A 25,070-nucleotide genomic window follows, 5' to 3' on the forward strand; every position below is an offset into this window, starting at 1 on the left:
TGTAACTATAATGTTGAGAAAATACCAGCTAAATTATCTCAATTTCATAAGCAATTTCTTCTTGGCTGGTCACTGTTATACAAGCACAACTTCTCTCCTCACAAATATTTTATTTGGAATAACCAAAATATTGTAAACAAAAACAAATCTCTTTTCTTTTAACACTAGTTTAAAGCAAATATTCTGCTTGTTAGTCAATTATTTCACTCAAATGGCCATTTATTAAATTATAACGAATTTCTTAATCGATTCAATATTCGCAACCCAGTACTATGAAACACTCGGAGAAAACACGTGAACATGGGGAGAACATCCAAACTCCACACAGAAATGCCAACTGACCCAGCCGAGGCTCGAACCAGCGACCTTCTTGCTGTGAGGCGACAGCACTACCTACTGCGCCACCGCATCACCCACCCATACACACTCATTTACAAAAATATTCTGGATAAGTTGGCGGTTCATTCCGCTGTGGCGACCCTGGAATAATAAAGGGAATATGACGAAAAGAAAATGAATGACTAAATAACATGCACATTTTTAATTCTATTTCTCTAAAACAAAAAATCTAAATTCTGCAAAGCAATTAGTCACATAAACTAGGAACTAAGCCGATAAGAAAATGAACGAATGAAACTTGCACCTTATAATCACTATAATGTCAGTAAATGCAATATTAAGTACAATATGTCATATTGCTTCGTAAACAGAAATTTACAGCATCATGCCTTAAAAACAGAATAACGTTTTAAATGTACGGCACTCTGAGTAAAACACAATCCCTCCTTTAAATAAATTGAAAAATGTACATTCAGTACACAAACATTTTCACACTAAATAAAGTGGACCTATTTTTTATTTAGCTAATCCCCTGGGATAAAATCGCCTGTTACTCTTTTGTTTGTATGTTCTTTGATTTACAAATAGTAGTCATGTCTTACTACTGTGGTGGAAATTAATTTTATTTATCTTATATTCATTTTATAAACTCATTTGTTCTAGTTATAAAGGTCTGCTCTTTGATTCTTACATGGATGTACTGTTTAAGCTAGACCACTTTAACATCTGTCTATCACCAGACAAGATCTGGATAAGTACATGGTGATTCAATAGTGTCTGGATGCAGCCTTTATGATGCAAGCTGAGACTGCATCACTCAGCGATGCAATGTCAGACACAATGCACTCAATGGAGCTATAGTGACGTCACTGTGACGGGTAGGGTTAGGGGTGGGGTTAGGTGAGCCCATTAAAAAGCATTGGATGCAGCTCAGATTGCACTGCACCAGGTCTGCATCCAGATCCCTCTCTGGTGATTTACCAAACTACATGTTCGGATGGGATGTAAGGCTGAAATGTAGATGATCAAATATGAAGTTGAGCGCTGATGTAACTGTGATTCATCCTGTACGTCACTGATGACCTTGTGGGTATTACAAACTAAGAGAGAAGGCACTCTGTTTCTGCGTCTCACTCTCTGAAAAAACTGTTGTTGATGTATGATCGTGTCACCTTCGTGTGATCTTCTTTGGAAAGAATAAAACTTTAAAAGACACTTTGGGTACGAATTTGTCTTCTTGACCACTGAGAGAGCCTCCTTAAAGAAAATTGTCACATTACTTTTCCCTCTTTCATTTTATGATTGCACTTCTTTTCTGTTGATGTCCTTGTATGTCATGGGGTATATGCCGAAGCATGCTAATAGGACTTTTAATTTGCCATTAACCTGGGTCAAGCGCTTCCGGCGAATTGAATGGCAATGCAAAATCCGGTGCGTTTAAGGTCTGTTTTCTTTAAAAATCAGCGATCTCCACTGGCTGAGTGATATCCGATTTGAAGTGGGTCTCAGATTGTACAAGAAGCACTGCATTATATTACATTTCCCCCGCCATATCCTTTATTATATGAGCATTTATTTTACCCCAGTATATTCAATGGAGCTTCTGCGTTAGCCTGCCGATTCTGATGGGCGCGTGCGAACGGCTTTTTGTCTCGTTTTACGCTTGAGCAACTAAATAAATGCTAAAGTTTATTTAACTGAATGTATTTTAATGACATTACAACATCGATGCTGTATAAGGAACCGTATAAAATAAGAAAAAGTTCACAATAACAGGTCACCGGAAGTGTATCAGCATGGGAACAGCACTAGCTCGGCATATACCCTATTCATTCATTTTCCTTCGACTTAGTTCTTTTATCCACCACAGCGGAATGAACCGCCAACTCATCCAGCATATGTTTTACACAGTGGATGTCCTTCCAGCTGCAACCCAGTACTGGGAAACACCCATACACTTTTACATTTACACATACACTTCGGCCAATTTCATTCATTCATTTTCTTTTCTGCTTAATCCCTTTATTACACAGGGTTTGCCACAGCAGAATGAACCGTCAACATATCAAGCATATGTTTTACGCTGCGGATGCCCTTCCAGCCGCAAACAATTTCAGGGAAACACCCATACACACTCTTTTACACACATACATTACAGACAATTTAGTTCATTCAATTCACCTGTAGCGCATGTGTTTGGACTAAACCGAAGCACCCGTATGTGTATATGTTAATAGATTTAAATAAACAACAACAATAAAAGCAGTTTAATGCTTATAACCTTGACTTAAATGTTATGAACAAAAACAAAATAAAAGTCTCGCGTCGCCTGGCGGAACTGCATCCGGGTCTGCAGTTGACCTTTCCTATATGAGCTCCGCTCGCGACCTCCATTTCCTTCACTCCGCTCCTCGCGCTCCAGCCGGCCGCTGCAGGAGGACACTAACTCGAGCTCCAGAAACACAAAAACACCCACAAAAATGCTTTCCGTTCGCGTCGCGGCGGCTCTGGCCCGCACTCTTCCACGACGGGCCGGATTCGTAAGTCTCATTTTGATGTGTTATAGCGAACTAAAAGCGCATAACCGGTGAATGTCAGCGCTTGTTAATGGCGTGATAGTGCGCGTCGCCATCTTGCAGGATGAAGGGCCTGCGTTTGCTGCGTTTAAACTAGCATTATTTCGACTCTAATTTGAGCTGTAGCAATATTTGATTTTACTTCATATATTTATAATGTCTAAAGTGTTCGTTTAAAACCTTAAAGGTTGCTGTTGCATGTTTAGCGAGGTTGTGATCAATGAATGACATTCCCGATTGAAGGTCAGGAAATGCTGCTTGGGTTTAAGACATGTCAGCTGTCAGTTTGCCTTGGATTTAGTGTTTAATGTTTGTCGTGCATTTGTGTTTGATCATCTTGATTGCATTTGCTTTATACTTTTTATTTGGGCGGAAGTTTGGATGACGACATAAGCGTTATGGCGCATTATGATCTCTCCTACCATTCATATAAAGATTAACTACTAATAACAATTAAAACAAGCACACTTTCAGTAGTGTTTGTGATATTAGTTTAACTATTAAGTGCTGTTTTCTCTCTATAATAGGGTTTAGCAGTAATGACGTGGTTGTTATTGGCACGTGAAGGTCAAGGGCTCACATGCTGCAAGCTTTACGCATTGTGCTTTAATCTGATCGTGATCATTTTAAAGTGTTTGTAAACGTCACATTTGCATTTTTAGGTTTCCAAGAATGTTGCTGCAGCATGCGTTGGAGCCAAGAACCTGCACACCGCCAGACCATGGCTGCAGAAGACAGGTTATTACTATTAAATGTTGCACTGCTACTACTTTGATTGGATTATTTATGGTTTGCATGCTCAAATGTTCCGGATGATTTTGTTTTTCAGGCACGGCGGAGGTGTCCAGCATTCTGGAGGAGAAGATTCTTGGAGCCGACACTGGAGCTGAACTGGAGGAGACCGGCCGCGTGCTGTCCATTGGTGATGGTATCGCTCGTGTTTACGGGCTGAGGAACGTGCAGGCTGAAGAGATGGTGGAGTTCTCCTCTGGTCTGAAGGTGAGGGACAAACTTCTAGGCTCATTGACCACTCCTGATAATGGCATGCAGAATGCATACCCTACACATTGACCTGTTTGATTTATTTATTTTTGTAGTTAGGGATGCAGCTTTTTTTTTTTTTTTTTTAAACAATAAGTTGGTTTGCGTGTATGTATACCTGTCTTGTATTTTTTGCCTTTTTTGTCTGTCACCGTTTAGCTATAGACTTTAAGTGTTATAGTTCTCAATTAGTTATCGATTTTACTTAATGTGACCGCATATAATAGCTGTGGTAAAGCAGGGGTTCTCAAACTTGGTCCTGGAGGTCTGGTGTCCTGCAGATTTTAGCTCCAACTTGCCTCAACACACCTGCAAGGATGTTTCTAGAAAGCCTGGTACGAGCTTCATAAGCTAGCCTAGGTGTGTCTGATTGTGGTTAGAGCTAAAATCTGAAGGACACCAGGCCTCCAGAACTGAGATTGAGAAGCCCTAGTTTATAGTTTTAAAAGTGCTGTGAATGTAAGTGTTTTTTACATTTGTAATGTTTAGAAAGAATTACCAATTTTAAAATTACATCTGGTTACATTTTAGGACTATTGAAAATGCCAAGTGTAAATCAAGTATTAACAGCTAGTATGTGGAAGTTATAATATAGAGCAAAAAGTTGCAACTAGTCAGAATTATGAGAAATATACAGTGTTTTCACAGATTTATTTAACTTCAGGAAGGCTAATAGTTTAATAGTTGTTGGAATAACCCAGATTTTTTTTATTTATTTAACAAATGTCTTCACTAACAGTAAATTTTTGACTTATTTTTTGCCAGAATAGCTTTTTTTTTATTTTTTTTTTTATTGAAATTATATGATAAATGTTATCATTCAGTGAAACTGAAGTTTTGTCAACAGAAGGACTGCATTTCCAAATGTTGAAGCAAATGGCTAGATTTTGGTTGACGATTACCAAATCAAACGTTTTCATTTTGTTTTGCTTTTCAGTGGATTAACTTGCACTGATTTAATTGTTCAACTAAAGAATACAGGGCTCGAAATTGCGACCGTTTTGGTAGCATATGCGCTCAATTTTATTTATGCGACCTCAAAATATATTTGGGAGCATTAGTGCAAGTGCTTAAAATTGTTTTGTGCGAGCAGTTTTTACTGCAAAATGTTCAGCACATGCGGGGATTTGGGAGACATTCACGCAGAATGCATCACTAAGCTCTTTGTCTGCACTTGAAATGCAAAATGCAGCGCTCGGGAATGGTTTAAAACAATTGTCATGTCAACTTGCTGCAGTAAACAAAGCCAAGTCTGTAATGCTTGCCCCGCCTTCGCGCTCTTCTTATTGGCCCACCACTGCTCTAGCACTGAAATATCAGCTGTCAATCACTCGGTCAATGCTTTCTGGCTGGCTTGGGATGACAGAGAGAGCTGCTACCGCGTAAAATTGTAAAGCGCTGAAGATGAGAATGAAGATAACACTGACAGATTTTGTTTTAGAAACTATGGCATCTAAAGTTACAAATAATGACACATCTTACTAGTGATCATGTGCTGAATGTTAATCCACCATCTACACTTTTCCAAGAGTGGATAAAAGACTTCCGTTGGCTTCAAGTCCGCTATGAAAAGTCTGTGGGATGGGATTTTCAGGTAACTGTTTGCCACATCTAGCACGAGAGCTTCTGTTTAATCCTTCATATAATCACCAGATGCTGTCTGCCGTGCAAGTGGCAGCTATATGTCAAATTTAATGCCATGTACACCATTGCAAACGGGCTTGCACCGAGTAAACTAACATCATTACTCATAAGAAGACCGGTATTGCTATTAACATGACGTATGCATATAATAGGGTACAGTATATGTCAAAAGCATCAGTGCAGTATCAGACAGCACCCGTGAGAACAGCACAGTTTTATCATTAACATATTTATTCATGTCAAGCAGTGCGTGCAGGGCCGGTGAGCGCTCCGTGTACCTTTTGGTCACTCGGTCATGTAAAAAAAAAAAAAAAAAACTATTTTCTTGTGATAACGGGATTTTGTTATTTGCCTTTTCGCTTGCGTTTTCTGCTTCACAGAACCCAGAGCCTTCTATTATTTTGGAAATGTGCTACTTTTAAAGCGTTTGTTTACAGGTCTGCTTTCATAGACACTTGCTGCTCTCTTCATAGGGTATGTCTCTGAACTTGGAGCCTGATAACGTTGGTGTTGTGGTGTTCGGTAATGACAAGCTGATCAAGGAGGGAGACATCGTCAAGAGAACAGGGGCTATTGTGGACGTTCCTGTCGGAGAGGAGCTGCTCGGACGTGTTGTGGATGCTTTGGGAAACCCCATTGATGGCAAGGTCTGACCACCAGTTTAATCAATGGATCCTATAGTGTTCCCACAGGTCAAGGAGATTCTGGATTATCATGGATTTCTGAAATAGAAACGGCTTTCAGGCCCAAAAATTGCTCTTTCCTCCAAAAAGCAAGTGATCATTAGAAACGGACAGAATCTGCTGATTTTTGTAAAAAATCTGTGCATTTATACATAATGATTTTGGGAGCATCACGACTAAACTTAATATATGAATTATTACTTTACAAAATAACTCATGAACATTTTCATATTAGTCAATAGTATTACTGAAATTAATTAATTAAACTGAATAAACATACATTTACACGGGTAATTAAATAGACTCAATGATGGGCTAAAAATTAGAGGATTTTTATGCGTTCAGAAATCATGTGGGCCTAGTGATGGTCTGCACAACACATCAAAATCAACTGATCAAATTGCAGGAAACTGCTTTTTGGGCTGGTTTTGATTTTTTTTTTTTTTTTTTTTTTTTATTCAGGCTTTTAAAATTTGACTAAGATTTTATCTTTAATTTTTGGGATTATTTCAGAAATATTATACAATTTTTGTTTTGTCTATTCCAGACGTTGAAAGTCAATTTAATTTCTTTCATGCAAGTTATGGAATGTATTCTATTTTTGTTTATCATTTTAAGTTTTAAATTCCATTTATCAAATCTAATTGTGTAATTTTAAGTTTTTCACACTTTTTATCTATCGTTATGGTTCGTTAATTTATATATATATTTTTTTCTCCTTTCCTGCTTGTCAACCAGCAATCAAACATTGAAACGTTTTAGCTTTTCAACATCAAGCAGGACTAGTGTTATGCTAAAATAAATTGAAGCGAATGAGACCATAAGTCTTGACGCATATTCACATTGACTCTAAAGTGAAAAATTAAATGGAAATTCAGCTTTTTATGCAGTGAAAGTCTGGGAATTTGACATTTTTGCATTACCATTCTCTTATATTAATTGCAGAATGTCTTAATGTTCCTCCTTTAGGGACCTCTGGGCTCCAAGGAGCGCAGGCGTGTGGGTCTGAAGGCCCCTGGGATCATCCCTCGTATCTCTGTGAGGGAGCCCATGCAGACTGGCATCAAAGCTGTGGACAGTCTGGTGCCCATCGGCCGTGGCCAGAGAGAGCTGATCATTGGTGACAGGCAGACTGGGTGAGTGCTGCATGGAACTGCACATGATGACTGCCTGATTTCTGTAATTGGCTGGAACAATTTAATTGCATTTGTAAAATTACAATATTGGTGTGTTTTTAAACTGTAAAGGATGCAATAAAGCATACACGTTTAGGCCAATGGTTATTTATTACATTACACCCTAATATTGTGTTTGTCATGCTATATAGTTTATTGCTTGCCGGTGTTAAATATGTAAAAAAATCTCAATCAAATACAGTTTGACTACTTTAGTTTTTAGTTTGAATATTTCATTTGGATTCTTCCAGCAAAACCGCCATTGCCATTGACACCATCATCAACCAGAAGCGCTTCAATGAAGGCACTGAGGAGAAAAAGAAGCTGTACTGCATCTATGTGGCCATCGGTCAGAAGAGATCCACCGTGGCCCAGCTGGTGAAGAGGCTGACAGATGCTGATGCCATGAAATACACCATCGTGGTGTCGGCCACCGCATCTGACGCCGCTCCACTGCAGTACCTGGCTCCATACTCCGGCTGCTCCATGGGGGAATACTTCAGAGACAACGGCAAACACGCTCTCATCATCTATGATGATCTGTCCAAACAGGTAAGAGCTGAACGCTGCCGTCACTTTAAAACAAACTGTTAAACCTATACTTTTGGAATGCCCTATATTTAGTGTTATAGGAGAATGATTTGTATCTGGAGAGACTTTAAAGGATTTTTTTTAATAGTGAAGTTATCACAAGTGGACTTTTAAACTGATTCACAATTTTCTTATGCACTTTTTTGCAGTTTATATATATATATATATATATATATATATATATATATATATATATATATATATATATATATATATATATATATATATATATATATATATATATATTATACTGTTTTTGCAATGACATGGCCAGAGAAGCTGATATGGCAAACTTTAATTTCTCCCTTTGCTGTCACTTAAATGCATTAGAGGAAGTTTACATTTTTTAAATTTGTTAACTTGATTGGATTATACAGTGTCTATGACTGCTTTTAGTAGTTGTTATAACTTCATTTTATTTATTTATTTTTAATTTCGGTATGTTGAGGTACTTCCAGTTGCAATGATATATAGAGTAGGGGGCAGAGCTTTCTTTTGTGCACTTCCTCACAGCAAACTAAAGGCTGATTTTTTACTTCTGAGTTGAGCACATGAGTATGGTTGCATAGCCCTTGCTGTGGCTGACCCGCACCACTAAAAAAATGTAACTACACTTCGCAATGATTCGTAGCATCAGCTCTGTGATCGGTGCTGAGCCGTGAGCTAGATGGAGCGAGTGGTTACATGTCTCGAGTCCCATAAAGGAGCTCCAGATGGAAACTTTTGTTTTGTTTATTTTGACTAAAGTTGTTGCACGTCCACCGGTTCTTGCCTCTGAATGAGCGAGTTTGAGCTACTTGTACATTTAAGGGAGATTTCAGAAAATAACATGACGCCCACAAAGAAACGTGGCACAGGAACAAAAATCTGCTGCCAGCTAGTGTTTCGGAAAAGTTATTGCAGAGCAGCACAAATAGTGCGCAGAAGTATAAATGTACAACTACATGCAATGGAGGCACCGGCCAATTCAGATTTATATGGCCAAAAAGATGAACTTGATAAAAATGGAGGTCTTTCAAAAATTTTATATTAGAAGTTTCTCCATTTTAAAGTTTAGTTCAGGGGTCACCAATCTCGTTTCTGGAGGTCCGGTGCCCTGCAGGGTTTAGCTCAAACCTGCCTCAACACACCTGCCTAGGTGTTTCAAGTGTACCTAGTAAGACCTTGATTGGCTTGTTCAGGTGTGTTTGAGCTACAATCTGCAGGACACCGGAACTCCCGGAACAAGTTTGGTGACCCCTGGTTTAGTCTATTTTTCAGTATAAGTGATTTGTATTATTTAGGATCTAGATATTCAAAGCTTAGTTTTTATCGTTGGTGCAAAATTATTAATGCAATATCACTGCAATATTAATTTGACCATTAAAAGTTTGTTGAAAAATGCTGATTTATCCTGCAAAGAAATCTGAAGTCTTTATGAAAGTTATCGTATCATCATTCGCTGATATGAAGCTAAATTATAAAATTAAAAAAATATATATTAAAGCAAATAAGCCAGAACCTCCTGATATTTAAATTAATCTTTAGAATCCTTTAGAATCTTTAGGTGACCAAACAATCCTTAAACCTGATGTACCGTATCTAATGCTTTCATTTGAACATCTTTCTAAATGACAGGAAACCATATAAATGAATATTTTAATAGATCCACAGTTTATCTTGAAATTGTAAAATTTAATTCTTGTTTACTTGTTAATTTAAGTGTATATAAATATGAATAAAAAAATAAAAGTATGTATATTATAGACCTTTATGAATTTCAGTCTCTTTAGTGTACAGCAGAATAAAGAAGTTAAACTTGTGACCGTTGACTTTCATAGTATTTGTTCTATGGAGGTCAATGGTTACAGCTTTTTAAAAATATTTTTCTAAATATCATTCGTGTTAACAGCAGAAATTCATAAAGGTTTAAAATGGGTAAAGGGAGAGTAAATTACAATTTTCATGAGTGAACTGTCCCTTTAACATGCAGAAATGATGAATATTTATATTTGTATACAGGGCTAAAAATTGCGGCCATTTGTCGCATATGCGCCCGACATTTTTATCTTTGCGACCTCAAAATATATTTGGGAGCATTTGTGCGAGTGCTTAAAATTGTTGTGGTGCGACCAGTTTTTACTGCAAAATGTTCACCACATGCACAGATTCGGGAGACATTCTCGCAGAATGCATCTCTGCACTTGAAACGCGAATCGCAGTGCTCGGGAATGGTTGAAAACATGTCATGTCAACTTGCTGTAGTAAACAAAGCCAAGTCTGTAATGCTTGCCCCGCTTTTGTGCTCTTCTTATTGGCCCACTGCTCTAGCACTGAACGCGAATGATTGGTTAATTTCAGCTGTCAATCACTCAGTCAGTGCCTTCTTGCTTCGTATGACAGAGAGAGCTACTACCGCGAAAAACTGTAAAGCGCTTCAGATGAGAATGAAGATAACACTGACAGATTTCGTTTTAGAAACCATGGCATCCACAGTTACAAATAATGACACATCTTACTAGTGATCATGTGCTGAATGTCAATCCACCATCTACACTTTTCCAAGAGTAGAAGACTTCCATTGGCTTCAAGTCCGCTATGAAAAGTCTGTGGGATGGGATTTTCAGGTAACTGTTTGCCACATCTAGCAGGAGAGCTTCTGTTTAATCCTTCATATAATCGCCAGATGCTGTCTGCCGTGCAAGTGGCAGCTATATGTCAAATTTAACACCACGTACACCATCGCAAACGGGCTTACACTGAGTAAACTAACATCGCTACTTATAAAAAGACCGGTATTGCTATTAACATGACGTATGCATATAATAGGGTACAGTATATTTCAAAAGCATCAGTGCAGTATCAGACAGCACCCGTGAGAACAGCACAGTTATATCATTAACGTATTCATTCATTCAAGCAGTGCATGCAGGGCCGGTGAGCGCTCCGTGTATCTTTTAGTCACTCAGTTATGTTATAAAATGTATTTTCTTGTGATAACGGGATTTCGTTGAGAGATAGATATATATATATATATATATATATATATATATATATATATATATATATGATGTGTTGATTTCAAATGCAATAAATCTTTGTTTAAAACTTGTAGTAACGGTGCTCATAATTGGTGGGTGCGACTAAATCTTGGCTGATGCGCCTAAATTTTTTAAAGTTAGGAGCACCAGTGGTACCAAGCAAAAAGGTTAATTTCGAGCCCTGATATACATTTCTTTTCCTCCAGGCTGTTGCCTACCGTCAGATGTCCCTGCTGCTGCGTCGTCCCCCAGGTCGTGAGGCCTACCCCGGTGACGTCTTCTACCTGCACTCCCGTCTGCTGGAGAGAGCAGCCAAAATGAACGACAACTTCGGTGGTGGATCCCTGACCGCCCTGCCCGTCATCGAGACCCAGGCCGGAGACGTGTCCGCTTACATTCCCACCAACGTCATCTCCATCACTGACGGACAGGTGACTGCACAAACACGCGCACAAGTGAACTCTAGGGTTTGATCCACACACTGAACTGCTAAATCTTTTCATGCAGATTTTCTTGGAGACTGAGCTGTTCTACAAGGGTATCCGTCCCGCTATCAATGTGGGTCTGTCTGTGTCCCGTGTCGGTTCTGCTGCTCAGACCAGGGCCATGAAGCAGGTTTGTTTTCACTTTTGCTTTCAATTTATTTAAAGAAAGAAAAAAAAAAATAAATAAATAAATAAATAAATATATATATATATATATATATATATATATATATATATATATATATATATATATATATATATATATATATATATATAAAAAAACTGTCCACTTTGATTGCTAAAAGGTTTGAGTTTGTTGTGGAGAGTATAACTACTTATGCTGTGTTCACACTAGCCGCGTGAACATTTGAGTTTTCTCGCTTCATTCGCGTGTCAAATTCACTTCAGAACAGACTCTGGTTTGCTTGATGGGCAGGGCTTCTGTCTGCCCAGTGACTAGCTTCGTTGCTAACATGGATTTTATGAAGAAAATAACAGTGCTTATGTACTTTATGAAGGCTGAATAACAGCGTCGATACGTTTAGGACCGTGTCTGAGTCCACTACATGCTTTCAGAGGTGCATCCAGCTGTGTGAGCTCATAAACTCCTCCAGAAACTGAACCTGGTTCACGGAGGCTTTCAACGGTACTTCTGACTGAGCTAAGCCCAGTTTGATGACTTGTTGTCTGTGTCACCTGGAGGATTTGCCCCGGGACACAATCAACAGGTTCTACGTCACAATCATGCCCCCACAAGAGCAAGCTTCTGATTGGTTAACACTGCACGAATGTCCACTAAAGGTTTTCAAACTCGAGATTCGCGCGAAATGCACGTTAAGCGCGTCAAACACGCAAAACGCTCAGTTTGCGCCATTCGCGCCGCAGAATGTCTATTCGCGCGTTTGCATTGACTTAACATGTAAATCACTCGCGATTTGAAGCGTGTTCCGCGTCTGGTGTGAACGCAGCATTAGAGGTTTTAAAAATATATCAAACTTACTTTAGATTTACCACAGTTTTCCTGCCATGGCCACAGAAACAGGCAATACATCTTATAAAATTCCAGTCCAGACGTAAAAGCTTTAAAATTGCTCTTAAAAAAAAAAAAAAAAAAAAAAGACCCACATTTCATTTGATGCAAATTTTAAATCAATCTTTGCTATCACTAAATTAAACAATTCATCTTGATAAATTCTTGAGCCCAAATGCTTTAAACTCTCCTCAAATGCTCAATGTAGTCAACATTTGGAGTGTTTAAATTTTCTAAAATTGTCCTAAGACAAGAAATGGTGTCTGCATGTAGTTTTAGGACAACTTTGAAACATGAGGATCTGTTTCAAATTTTGACCACTGTGTACTGACGTGATTTGTGAATGTGCACATTGCAGAGTCGATGCTGAAACTATATATTGTGCAGCAGCCCTATTTGAGAGTCTGCAATTTCAGACCATACATGTGCCATGTCAGTTTCAGTTGACCTTCAGTGTGTTGCATTGCTAGCTTCATTCACAAACTCTGACTAATGGCCTCAGGGGAGACTGTAGAGTGTCTGTCAGATGTGCAGATCTTACAGTGGTGGTTTGTTGTTGTGCAGGTGGCTGGTACCATGAAGCTGGAGTTGGCTCAGTATCGTGAGGTTGCTGCTTTCGCTCAGTTTGGTTCAGATCTGGATGCCGCCACACAGCAGCTGCTGAACAGAGGAGTGAGACTCACTGAGCTGCTCAAGCAGGGACAGTACTGTAAGTGCAAGCGAATCTCGGGCTTTCACCAAGTTACATTTCAGACATTAAGACCATTATGAATGAAATTTTAGACTTAAAAGGGCTAGACTCTAAGAATTTTTCAAATATGCCAGTTAGAAAATTTCTCTAGCCCCATCAAATAAATTATTATACTTTAATACATTTATTACTACAACTACTACTACTACTACTAATAATAATAATATACCATATTAATAACAATAACTGATGATGATTTATTAATAACAATGATGGTTTTGATAACGATTAATAATAATGATAAGTTTAATGATGATTGATAACAATAATAATTTTTTTAATCATGATTATGATGGATTATTAATAACGATGATTTTAATTAATAATAATGATAATAATAAAATTATTTTGATGATAATGACAATGATTTTGATGATGATGATTATTATTAATAATGATTTTTAAATTATGAATAATAATTTTAATAATAGCGACGATGATACTGATGGTTATAATAATGATGATGATTAATAAAAATGATAATTTTAGTGATTATTATTATTAATAATAAACTATTTTAATAACAACGATAATGATAACAATTGCTATGATTTTGATGATGGTTATTATTATTAATAATGATAATAATGATCTTTAATGGTGAATAATCATAATGACTTTAATAATAGCAATTATAACGATGATTATAATAATGATGATTAATAACAATGAAAATTTAATGATTAATAATAATAAAACTCTTTTAATAACAATGTTGATGATAACAATGACGATGATTTTAATTGATGAATGATGATGATGATGATGATGATTTCAATGAATAATAATAATAACAAACTATTTTGATAACAATGATAAGAATAACAATGACAATGATTGATTAACAATAATGATAATTTTAATAATGAAGAATACTAAGAATAAATTATTTTAATAACTATAATAACGATAATGATTAGTGATGATTTTAATAATGTTGATGATTGTAATAACGATAATGATTATTTTAATGATTATGAATAATATTAATAATTTTAAAATCGATAATGATGATCATAATGACAATGATGATGATGAATATTAATAACAATGATGATTTTAATGAAAAATAATACTAATAATAAATTATTTTAATAACGATGATGATGATGATGATTTTAATAATAATGATGATTAATAATAACTATGCTGATTGTGGTGATTTATTGATTTTGAAAAATTATGATTAAGTTTAATAACCATGATGATTATTTTAATGATTATGAATAATAATAATAATAATGATGATTTAATTAATAATAATAATAATGATGATTATGATGATAATAACCATGATTATGAATAACGATGATGATTTTTAATGACAATGATTTTAATGATGAATAATAACAATAATAAATTTAATATCTATAACGACAATGATGAATAATAATAACAATAACAATGATGATGATTTCAATTATAACTAGAACCTAAAGTTCGTTGACGAACTTTGATGTTGGCTTGAGAAAGCCAACGTGACTGCGCCGGGGACTCAAAGGCAGTTGGCAGGAAGCACAGCGGTTGAGAAGTGGTTGCTAGGCGGTTGCTAAGATGTTGCTAAGGCATTCCTAGGTAGTTGCTAGGGTGTTCTGAGTGGTTTCTAGGCTGTTGCTAGGGTCCACTGGACTGTTAATCGGAAGGCCTCATTTACATTTTTGATCAAATCGAGAGAGAGAGAGAGAGAGAGAGAGAGAGAGAGAGAGAGAGAGAGAGAACTGATTTGTTCAGGTTGTTTAATGCAGATCACTATAGTATAGTTAGTATTTATAGTATATATTATAATCTGAACAAAATTACATTATAATAAATATCATATAAAGAAAAATATTAAATTAAAATACTAATGAAACAATAGCACATGCATTTAGTTAATTTGTCTTTTTTTAATCAATCTTATCAGTTTTGCAGTTAATAAAGAGTACAGTCAATTTACAGTAATTTGCAGCGTTATATATATAGTTATAGTTATATAGTTATATACAGTTTACAGGAAGAAAATTGCATTAAATACAATATTAGGCCATCTTCATCACGTGGTTAATTCTGACCAATGACGTTGTTTCACCCCACTGGCCACTAACACAATGTTATAATCGTAATATTTAATTGTCATCACCTGGGTGATTTTATTTTTTTTTGGTACAGCATAGACCAAAAGCTTGGCTTTCATTGTCATTATCACAAGTGAGGAGAAGGCTTTTTTGCGGTACAGAATATTCTGTTTTGAAAGAAATATCTGAAGTAAACTTATGTTTTTGCCAACATAAAAGGGGGATAAAAAATAATCCTTATAACCCTAACCATAAATGTGTGTTTGTGTATGTATATATATATATATATATATATATATATATATATACACTGTTGAAGTCAGAATTATTAACCCCCAGTTGATTTTTTTTCCCCTTTTTTAAATATTGCCCAAATGGTGTTTAACAGAGCAAGGAAATTTTCACAGTATGTCTGATAATATTTTTCTTCTTGAGAAAGTCTTATTTGTTTTATTTCGGCTAGAATAAAAGCAGTTATTAATTATTTAAAAACCATTTTTGGGACACAATTATTATCCCCTTTAAGATATTTTTTTTTTTGATAATCTACAGAACAAACCATCGTTATAAAATAACTTGCCTAATTACCCTAACCTGCCTAGTTACCCTTATTAACCTTGTTAAGGCTTTAAATGTGACTTTAAGCTGTATAGAAGTGTCTTGAAAAATATCAAGTCAAACATTATTTAATGTCATCATGGCAAAGATAAAATAAATCAGTAATTAGAAATAGGTTTTTAAAACTATTATGCTTAGAAATGTGCTGAAACAATCTTCCCTCCATTAAACAGAAATTGGGGAAAAAATAAACAGGGGAGCTAATAATTCTGACATCAACTGTATGAATATATATATATATATATATATATATATATATATATATATATATATATATATATATATATATATATATATACAGGGCTCGAAATTAACTTTTTTACTTGGTAGCACCGGTGCTCCCAACTTCAAATATTCAGGGGCACCAAAATAAATTTAGGAGCACCAGAAAAAATTTAGGAGCACCCACCAAAAATGAATGAGCACCGCTGCAAATTGCTTTTTAAGGGATTTATTGTATTTTAAAACAACATCAATAGGACTGACAAAAACCAGAAACAACTATCTAACTAATGCTGCGAAGACATTGATATTTGTGTGCAATAATTCCAAAATGAATGTCTAATAATTAGGCCATAGAATATTAGTGATGATGAAAATGACAATAATAGTAACAATGAATTCCATTTCTCATTATGATACTGCCTTGAATGTGAATGAATGTAGGTTATCTGCTATAAAAAGTCTGTTACTTTATATAAAATAATTGTATAGTTTGCATCAAACAAAAATGAAGCATTGCAGTAAGAAATATTGATTTTGTACTGCTGTTTTTATATGCATGTCAATTTAATAAATAATATTTCTGCTACAAAACAAACAAAAGATTATAATAAATAATTCAATTCAATGATGAAAGCTGCAAAGCAGTCATCAGTAAATAAATAAAAAAATAATATACACCTCAAAAAAGAATAGACAAAAGAAAGAAAGTAAAGTCTCACTTCTATCACTCTTTAAAAGTTTTGGTTTCAGTTTGTGTCAATTTAAAGGTTCAGTCTGAGATGATCTTCATTTTTCTGTGTTTGTGGAAAAGCTGGCGAGTCAGCCGACCCAATTTATGAGCAGGCAGAGCAGGATTATTGCACTAACCATCGGCGCAATACTGGTCTTTGTTATGAGCCGCAGTTTCAGTGATCTCAGCTGGTGGATCATTATTCACCACGTGACGTGTCACGATCTCTCTCATCTACACCTCAATTTTAGGTGGGGTTTGCAAACCTGTGTGCTTTAAGTTTTTACTCTTCAGCCGTTTGCATTTCCCGTGGTCATAAAAGCTCCTTCCCTGTCATCTGACAGCGGAATACCTTGAGTGATTGACAGCTAATATGAACCAATATAGCGGCAGGGAAGAGCGATTCAGCACGTTTTTACAAAAAATCAAAACAGGTCGCACTACAACCATTATCAGCAGTTGCACTAATGCGCCCAAATATGTTATGAGGTCGCATAGATTAATTTTCAGGCGCATATGCGACCAAAATGGTCGCAATTTCAGCTTCAAATGTTGTAACAAGCACGTCTGAAATGAGCCCGAATTTCTGTAGATTCAAAACAGTCAGTCCGGATATCCCCGCCTCTTAAAGGGCCAGTACTAAATTACAAAGGGCTCAAAAATAGTCTTCTGGCGCCATCTCGTGGACACTCTGACACGCTTTGAGTCTGAATTTTACAAATTTAATATAAAAAAAATATTTATAGGAAAACTGTTATTTATAATTACACCAAATAAATATGATAATTATCTGTAATTTCAAACACATCTTTTGGCCAAATTTGAGGATTGTATACTTTTTTATATGCCCCAAATACTCGATACAATTTTTTAATTAAAAAATTTTTAATTCAAAAACTACAAATCTTATCAGGATGAGGACATACAGCAACCATCTCATGAGCAGTAGGCAGCTTTTGACCAAATTTGGGGCTTGTAGCATCTAAGCCCTGGGAGGAGAAGCGATTGCTTTTTTTTGGTCAGAAGCCGGAATAATAATAATAATAAGAATAAGTTTAAGTAGCATTACAGTATGTTGGCTTTCTCAAGCCAACATAATTATGAAAAGTACAGGTGCAACACTGCCTGTATGGGATTTTAACTTACTGTTTTGTCTCCGTAAGCTCCCATGGCCATTGAGGAGCAGGTGGCTGTCATTTACGCTGGTGTGAGAGGACACTTGGACAAGATGGAGCCCAGCAAGATCACCAAATTCGAGAAGGCCTTCCTCCAGCACGTTATCAGCCAGCACCAGGATCTGCTCGCAGCCATCAGGTGACGCTCTATAGACAATTCTGCATTTTAAAAGACGAGAAACATCTTGAACCAACTTTATTACTCAATGCTGCTTTTTCCGTCTTTGTCTTATTTTTTCAGGAGCGATGGTAAGATTTCAGAGGCCTCTGACGCAAAACTCAAGGAGATCGTGCTCAACTTCCTCTCGAGCTTCGAGTAGTTTGTTTCCTGTATCACTAATGTTTTGTCAATGTTTGCATAGTGCTTCTGCTTAAATTTATACAAACCCTGAAGAAATTCAAGTGGCACTTGATCCTCAATGTACAGAAATCTCCTTACCGAGAATAAAGTGTTCCCAACTCCATCTCTGCCTCTGTCTGTCATTGCCTAATTACAGGTTAAGTTGTAGTTTATTTTAAAAAAGCATGTACAGTCTGCCTAGTTTTAACTTTCAATAGGTAGTTGTTCATCATTTTTATGATTTAGTGCATTTAGGGTGCTTTCAGACCTGTGAATCGATTCAGTTGTTCCGAAACAGAGATTACTATTGTTACATTGTTGCTCTTTGCTCTTGGAGCAGTTCGCTTTCACACTGCAAAGTTTCTAATCGGACCAAAACCGCTAAAACAAGTCACATGCGATTTAAACTCTCCTTACATTGGTCAGAGTGTCAGGGTTTATTTTGCAGCGTCCCGCTCAGCTGTCAGGAGAGGTGGTGGTTTGGTGGTGATTGACGGAGCGCGCGCGACATGTCTGAGGAGAGATGCGGTGGGGAGGGGTGAGAGGTGCGCGACGTAGCCTATTTGAGGACCGGGAGGGAGACGCGAGATTACCGGGAGATCATCACTCGTTTGCGGGCATCCGGAGACTCGCGAAACTTCCCGCCATGCTTATAATTCTCTCTTCACATAGCTGTAAGCCTATTACATATCCATAAAACAGTGTGATATAACCGCGCTCTGATCGGATTGCTTTCTCACTGTAATCGAACCGCTCCAGGGTTTGTTTCAATCAAGCCGAGACCACCTCATTCAAGCGATCTCGGAGCGATTACTTTGGCGCGGAACAGAGCGCGATTGCCCTGTTCACATATGCCAATCGAACCGCGCTAACTGGGCAAACGAGACTCGTTCCGAAACAAAAGTGTAGGTGTGAAAGCACCCTTAGCCTCAGTTTGCTGCAGATTTGACTTATTTTGTACTTCTCCAAGGGCAGCTACTACCAAGTTTACTACTTGTTAATGTTTACCAGTTACTGCATTCATTTTAGATGCTACACAAAAAAAAAATGGTGGGTTCCTTATCCGTTTGTTGGGGCAACATGTAGGAGTTGAGTTAACCTATTAGTTTTTACAAATTTGAGTGGATTGAACACAAACAAGAATTTTCAGCTCCTTTTAAGCTGTTTGAACAAACATTTTTTTTTCTTTTTTTTTTTTTTTTTTAATTATTAAAGGTTTTTGTTGGTTTGAAAAGATGTTTCCTTTTCTTCCCTTGCTTTAGCAATTTTTGGATGTTATTTTCAAGAGTTGACACTTGGCTATTGCTTGATAAATTTGCAGATTTGGCATGCTTCAAAAACAAAGATAAAGAAAGTAGGATGAATGGGCTTATTGGAAGCTAAAATTCATCTGATTGGTCTAGCAATGAATATTGATGAGACACCAGCCGTGATCGATCACATCACATGCCTCTCCCGAAAGTAGTTTATAAAACTTAATTTATCGCTCTTGTCTCATTTAAATTTGTATTAATTATGACATTATATTAGTTTTGTAACCCTACAAGATACATTCACAAAGGCCGAGTTTTTCTGAAGTGTAAGTGCATTTAGGCTCATTTAACAAGGATGAATGACACTGTATACCCTACCAGATTAAATCAACTAAACTACAAAGGATAAAAATGCCTCAAGTTTATTTCAACACCTAATGTAATGATTTAAAAAGTTGTATGTTAATTTAATGAACAAGTTAAATAATTATCTGTTGTATTAGCTGGTTAACTCTTGAATACTCAATGTATTAACCCAGGCTTCATTATAAAGTGTTGTTGGTAAATAATTTTGCAGAATATTAAACTGAAGTCCGGCAAGATTTCATACCTGCTATCAGCAAATAATGGAAACCTTGTCCGCCCTGATAGAAGTGTTTTTCAACGACATTCTTGAAGAAGCATCAACACTGCATGTTTTGGACGTCTCCTTTGTCACACTCATTACAGGTCTTTCAGTCTCTGCTGATGATCTGAATCAGGTGTGTTTGGTTAAGAAGACATAGAAAAAATGTACAGAGTTGGTGGTCCTCCAGGAACATGGTTGAGAAACACTCATAGTAAGTGGGTGGATTCCATTCCTAAAAGGCTCATTCATGTGCCCTAATTCCAATGGACGGTCCCTGTGAGGGGATTAGAGCAAAGAGATGAGCCCTTCTGAGTTGAGTACAGTGTGAGACACCAAATACCTCCCCTGCTCAAAGGATAAAAGGCCTAAAGTGTGCGTCAGTTGTATTTCTCATTCTAAAGGGCTCTATGAAGTGGCCAGTTTTGATCACTTCGGTTTGTAATGACAGTTCAATATGGCGGCCATGAAATAAATATAGGCTATATACACGTACTGTATAAAAACTTTTTTTTTCCCCTTCAGAGGGCGATATATCCGGTCTGGAACGCACAGAGTAGGTCATGTAAGGTCAGTTCAATGTCATTATATTGCAGTTCACAAATTCCACCTCTAGAGACACTCAAGTGGAGCTGCTCCTGTATGGTTGTTGTTTTATTATTTCTCCACCAGATGGAGACTGTTCACTTCAAAACACACAAAGTCTTTTTTTTCTGTAAAGATTATAAAACAATTGATAATTCTTTGACCTCGATTACACAATCAGGCTATAAAAATCTCTAACAATAATAAAAAAATATATTATTTAAAACGAGGGACTTTTTTAAATTTAGATTTTTTATGTACATTTATGTGTCACTGACTAACTTTTGTGTGACTGTTGTTACATATGCCATCTTACAATGTTGTATGATTGCCAGTTATGTTATAATATTACAAAAAAAAAACTACTGATGACGCTCATTTGTTATAAAACTGTCCTGCAGCAGCTTTAGTATAAATTATATATATTATATATAATATTGCTAAAGCATTCAGCGTCACTTAGCATTTAATCAAAATACATGTTTTTATTGCTCACTGTTATGAAGAACGCTTCTTTTTCTTCCAGAATTTAACATGAATGCACGCTGAGGGGCTTCATTAGGCAATGGCATTTATAAAAGGCCCTCTTATGGCTCTATTAGCTCTCATTTCTCCCATATTGGGATTTTGTTGAAATAAAAGGAGATTATGTATGTAACATTGCATTAAATGCTTCTATAATTAATTTATTTTATAAAAGAATTAAGAACTAATGAATTAAGGAAACCCCTTTTGGAGCCTTATTTAAATGTGTAATAAAGGTTCCAAATGTCTGATGTCATCGACAAAAACAAATAGCTAAAGTTTGCTTATTCTTCAAGTTTAAGTTGGAAAAACCAATGGAATCTATTTGGCTCGACACTTCAGGTCTCGTTCACTTCCACTGATTTCTACATGTTAAAAATGGCTTGTTCTGCTGCTTGATGTTGCAAACTGATCTTTTCTTCTTTTCGGCTTGGTCCCTTTATTAATCTAAAGTCGCCACGGTGGAATGAACCGCCAATTTATCCAGCATATGTTTTACGCAGCGGATGCCCTTACAGCTGCAACCCATCATTAGGAAATACCCATACACACTTATTCACACACACACTATGGACAATTTTTACACCGGAAACCGGAGCACCCAGAGCCAACATGGGGAGTAATGTCAACCTTCTTGCTTTGAGGCGACAGCGCTGCCCACTGCGTCGTCGCATCGCCATTGATCTTTTCTAATTATATTATTCTACTTGTTATGTAAAGTCATGTACACACTTGTTTGCAGAGCAAGTAGTTTGACTGTTTTCTGCCTTTTATTACTTGTCGTTTCTCTCAGAATTGTGAAAACAATCGCAAAAACGAACACACTTGAGCATTTTAGAATGAGGTCAATAAGAAATGTTTTACTCATTTTAATCTTAATCTTTTAATGTTCCATGAACAACCATTAACATTAACAGGTATATTTAATTATCCTATGATAATAAACATAAAGTGTTTGCAATTACACCAGAGAAAATTATTTTTGTTTGCCCAAATAATCTTTTGGTGTGAAAGGACATTTAATAAGACATTTTCCCACTATGAAGTATTGAGGACGAAACCTGCAAAAACAATAAATAAATGTATCTAAAAATACACAATCCACAAAGTCCCTGCATAAATGAATATATAAATAATTAATGGTAAGGGCAGGTAAGTAATTAAATAAACTACACGAATGTTGTGGGAATAAAAAATGCTAAACTGAAAGTTTATTTTATTTTTCATCATTTCAAGCGTTTATTCATTCATGGACGTTTATTCAGTCTTTTCCTCAGCTCAACATGCTAATGAGAAAGTGTGTATCACTCTTCAGAAGCCAGTCAAAAAATCAAATGCAAAGTTTTTCTAACGATCAACCAATGATGGCATCAAGTCCGCCTTCTGATGATTGACAGACATCCTCTCATTAGCATGTTGAGCTGAGGAAAAGAAAAATATGGAACTACGTTCAAGAATGAATTAACGTTTGGGGAGGATGGGGGGTTTGGAAATAAACGTTCAGTTCAGTATTTTCTATTCCCCACAACATTCGTTTAATTTATTTAATTATTTACCTGCCCTCACAATTAATTATTTATTTATATACATTTATTTATTGATTCCCATATTTATTTATTCATGCAGGAATTTATGGATTTATTTATTGTTTTTGCAGGTTTCATCCTCCATAATGAAGAGGCTATTGCGCAAAGCAAAGGTTCCATGAATACAATTAAGCCAATAAAAAACTTTATTTTTTAAAGGTTCTTTACATTTATTTATTTTTTAAGCCTTAAAAATGTCTTTTAAAAATACATTGATTTTGAATATGTACCAAGAAACTTTTAATACATAAAAAAGAACCATATAGCTACCCAAGAACCCTCTTCTCCAACACAACATCTCTAGGATCAGTCATCCAGAGACATGAATTCTCCTACCACTGCTATGCTGATGATACCCAGCTATACCTCTCTTTTCATCCTGATGATCCCTCAGTTGCAGCTCGCATCTCAGCCTGCCTGTTGGACATTTCACACTGGATGAAAGATCATCATCTTCAGCTTAACCTCGCGAAAACGGAAATGCTTGTAGTTTCTGCCAACCCGACTCTACACCATAACTTTTCAATCCAGATAGATGGGGCAACCATTACTGCATCCAAAATGGTAAAAAGCCTTGGAGTAACGATTGATGACCAACTAAACTTCTCTGACCACATTTCTAGAACTGCTCGATCGTGCAGATTCGCACTCTATAACATCCGAAAGATCCGACCCTTCTTATCTGAACATGCAGCTCAACTCCTTGTTCAAGCTCTTGTTCTCTCCAAACTGGATTACTGCAACTCTCTGCTAGCGGGGCTTCCAGCTAACTCTATCAAGCCTCTTCAACTGCTCCAGAACGCAGCAGCACGAGTGGTCTTTAATGAACCTAAAAGAGCACATGTCACTCCTGCTGCTCATCCATTTGCACTGGCTGCCAGTTGCTGCTCGCATCAAATTCAAAGCTCTGATGTTTGCTTACAAAGCGATTTCTGGCTTTGCCCCTTCTTATCTGCTCTCACTTCTGCAGATCTATGTGCCCTCCAGAAACTTACGTTCTGTGAATGAACGTCACCTCGTGGTTCCATCCCAAAGAGGGAAGAAATCACTTTCCCGAACGCTCACGCTCAATCTGCCCAGTTGGTGGAATGAACTCCCTAACTGCATCAGAACAGCAGTCACTCGCTGTTTTCAAGAAACGACTAAAAACTCAACTATTTAGTCTCCACTTCACTTCCTAATCTGCATTTGCCTCTCTATACCACTAACTGTACTCAAAAAAAAAATTACTAATACTTTCCTTCTTAGACTGACCTGACAGACCTGAAACTCGCCTATAGCACTTATTCATTGTTGCTCTTATAGTTGTGTAAGTTTCTTCCTTGTCCTCATTTGTAAGTCGCTTTGGATAAAAGCGTCTGCTAAATGACTAAATGTAAATGTAAAAAATATACTGTACTTTTCTTTAGCAAAGAACCTTTATTTTTGGAAGCACACACACCTCCAGCATCTCAGTAAGCTCATGTTTTTATTGTGTTTTATATCCGCTTACATAATCTACAGTAGAAACACACACACACACACACACACACACACACACACACACACACACACACAAACACACAAGCACACAGCCTCCAGCATCTGTTAAAGAACCACTGCATGCTCTGTTCTCTCGACACAATCAAACAGCTGGATCCAATTATTGACATTTGCAAAAAATCAAAGCACAAAATGTGTTTAAAGGAATCGTTCTGAAAAGTCTGGAAGAGCACATGCTTAGATTGTATCATGCTAAGTGTACTTCAATCATCTACAATCTAAAAATGGTTCTTGTGTGGATATTTACAGTTCTGGTTGGAACTAAGGGTGCTTTCACATCTGTAGTTCGCTTCATTTGGTCCGGACCAAGAGCAATAAATGATACATTGTTGCATCTTCTGCCGTCTTTGGGTCGTTTTCACACCACACTGCTGGCTTTAGTCCGAACCAGTTGAAACGAACCAAAATGCAGTCATGTGACCAAGTCCACATCTCTCATTGGCCAGATGTTGTTGAACATATTTCCTAAACTGCTTT

The 25,070-nt window shown here is 36.6% G+C and overlaps 1 protein-coding gene and 1 long non-coding RNA gene across 2 annotated transcripts; one reads left to right on the forward strand and one right to left on the reverse strand.

The window, feature by feature from the left end:
* Positions 1 to 2,732: 2,732 nt before the first annotated feature.
* Positions 2,733 to 7,470, reverse strand: LOC147838721 (uncharacterized). Its single transcript, XR_015519904.1, has 3 exons — positions 7,207 to 7,470; positions 5,919 to 6,322; positions 2,733 to 4,992 (listed from the first exon to the last, which is right to left on the reverse strand). It is a non-coding gene; the product is annotated as an uncharacterized LOC147838721 (long non-coding RNA).
* Positions 2,769 to 18,601, forward strand: atp5f1a (ATP synthase F1 subunit alpha). Its single transcript, NM_001077355.1, is given in 11 exon segments — positions 2,769 to 2,879; positions 3,578 to 3,653; positions 3,745 to 3,914; positions 6,074 to 6,247; positions 7,253 to 7,419; positions 7,710 to 8,010; positions 11,276 to 11,500; positions 11,577 to 11,684; positions 13,149 to 13,293; positions 18,126 to 18,276; positions 18,379 to 18,601. Coding segments are annotated over 11 exon segments (1,656 nt in total). The 5' UTR covers positions 2,769 to 2,819; the 3' UTR covers positions 18,458 to 18,601.
* Positions 18,602 to 25,070: the final 6,469 nt, after the last annotated feature.

This window comes from Danio rerio, chromosome 21, assembly GCF_052040795.2.
Source record: "Danio rerio strain M-AB ecotype USA chromosome 21, GRCz13ab, whole genome shotgun sequence".
NCBI classification, from domain to species: domain Eukaryota; kingdom Metazoa; phylum Chordata; class Actinopteri; order Cypriniformes; family Danionidae; genus Danio; species Danio rerio.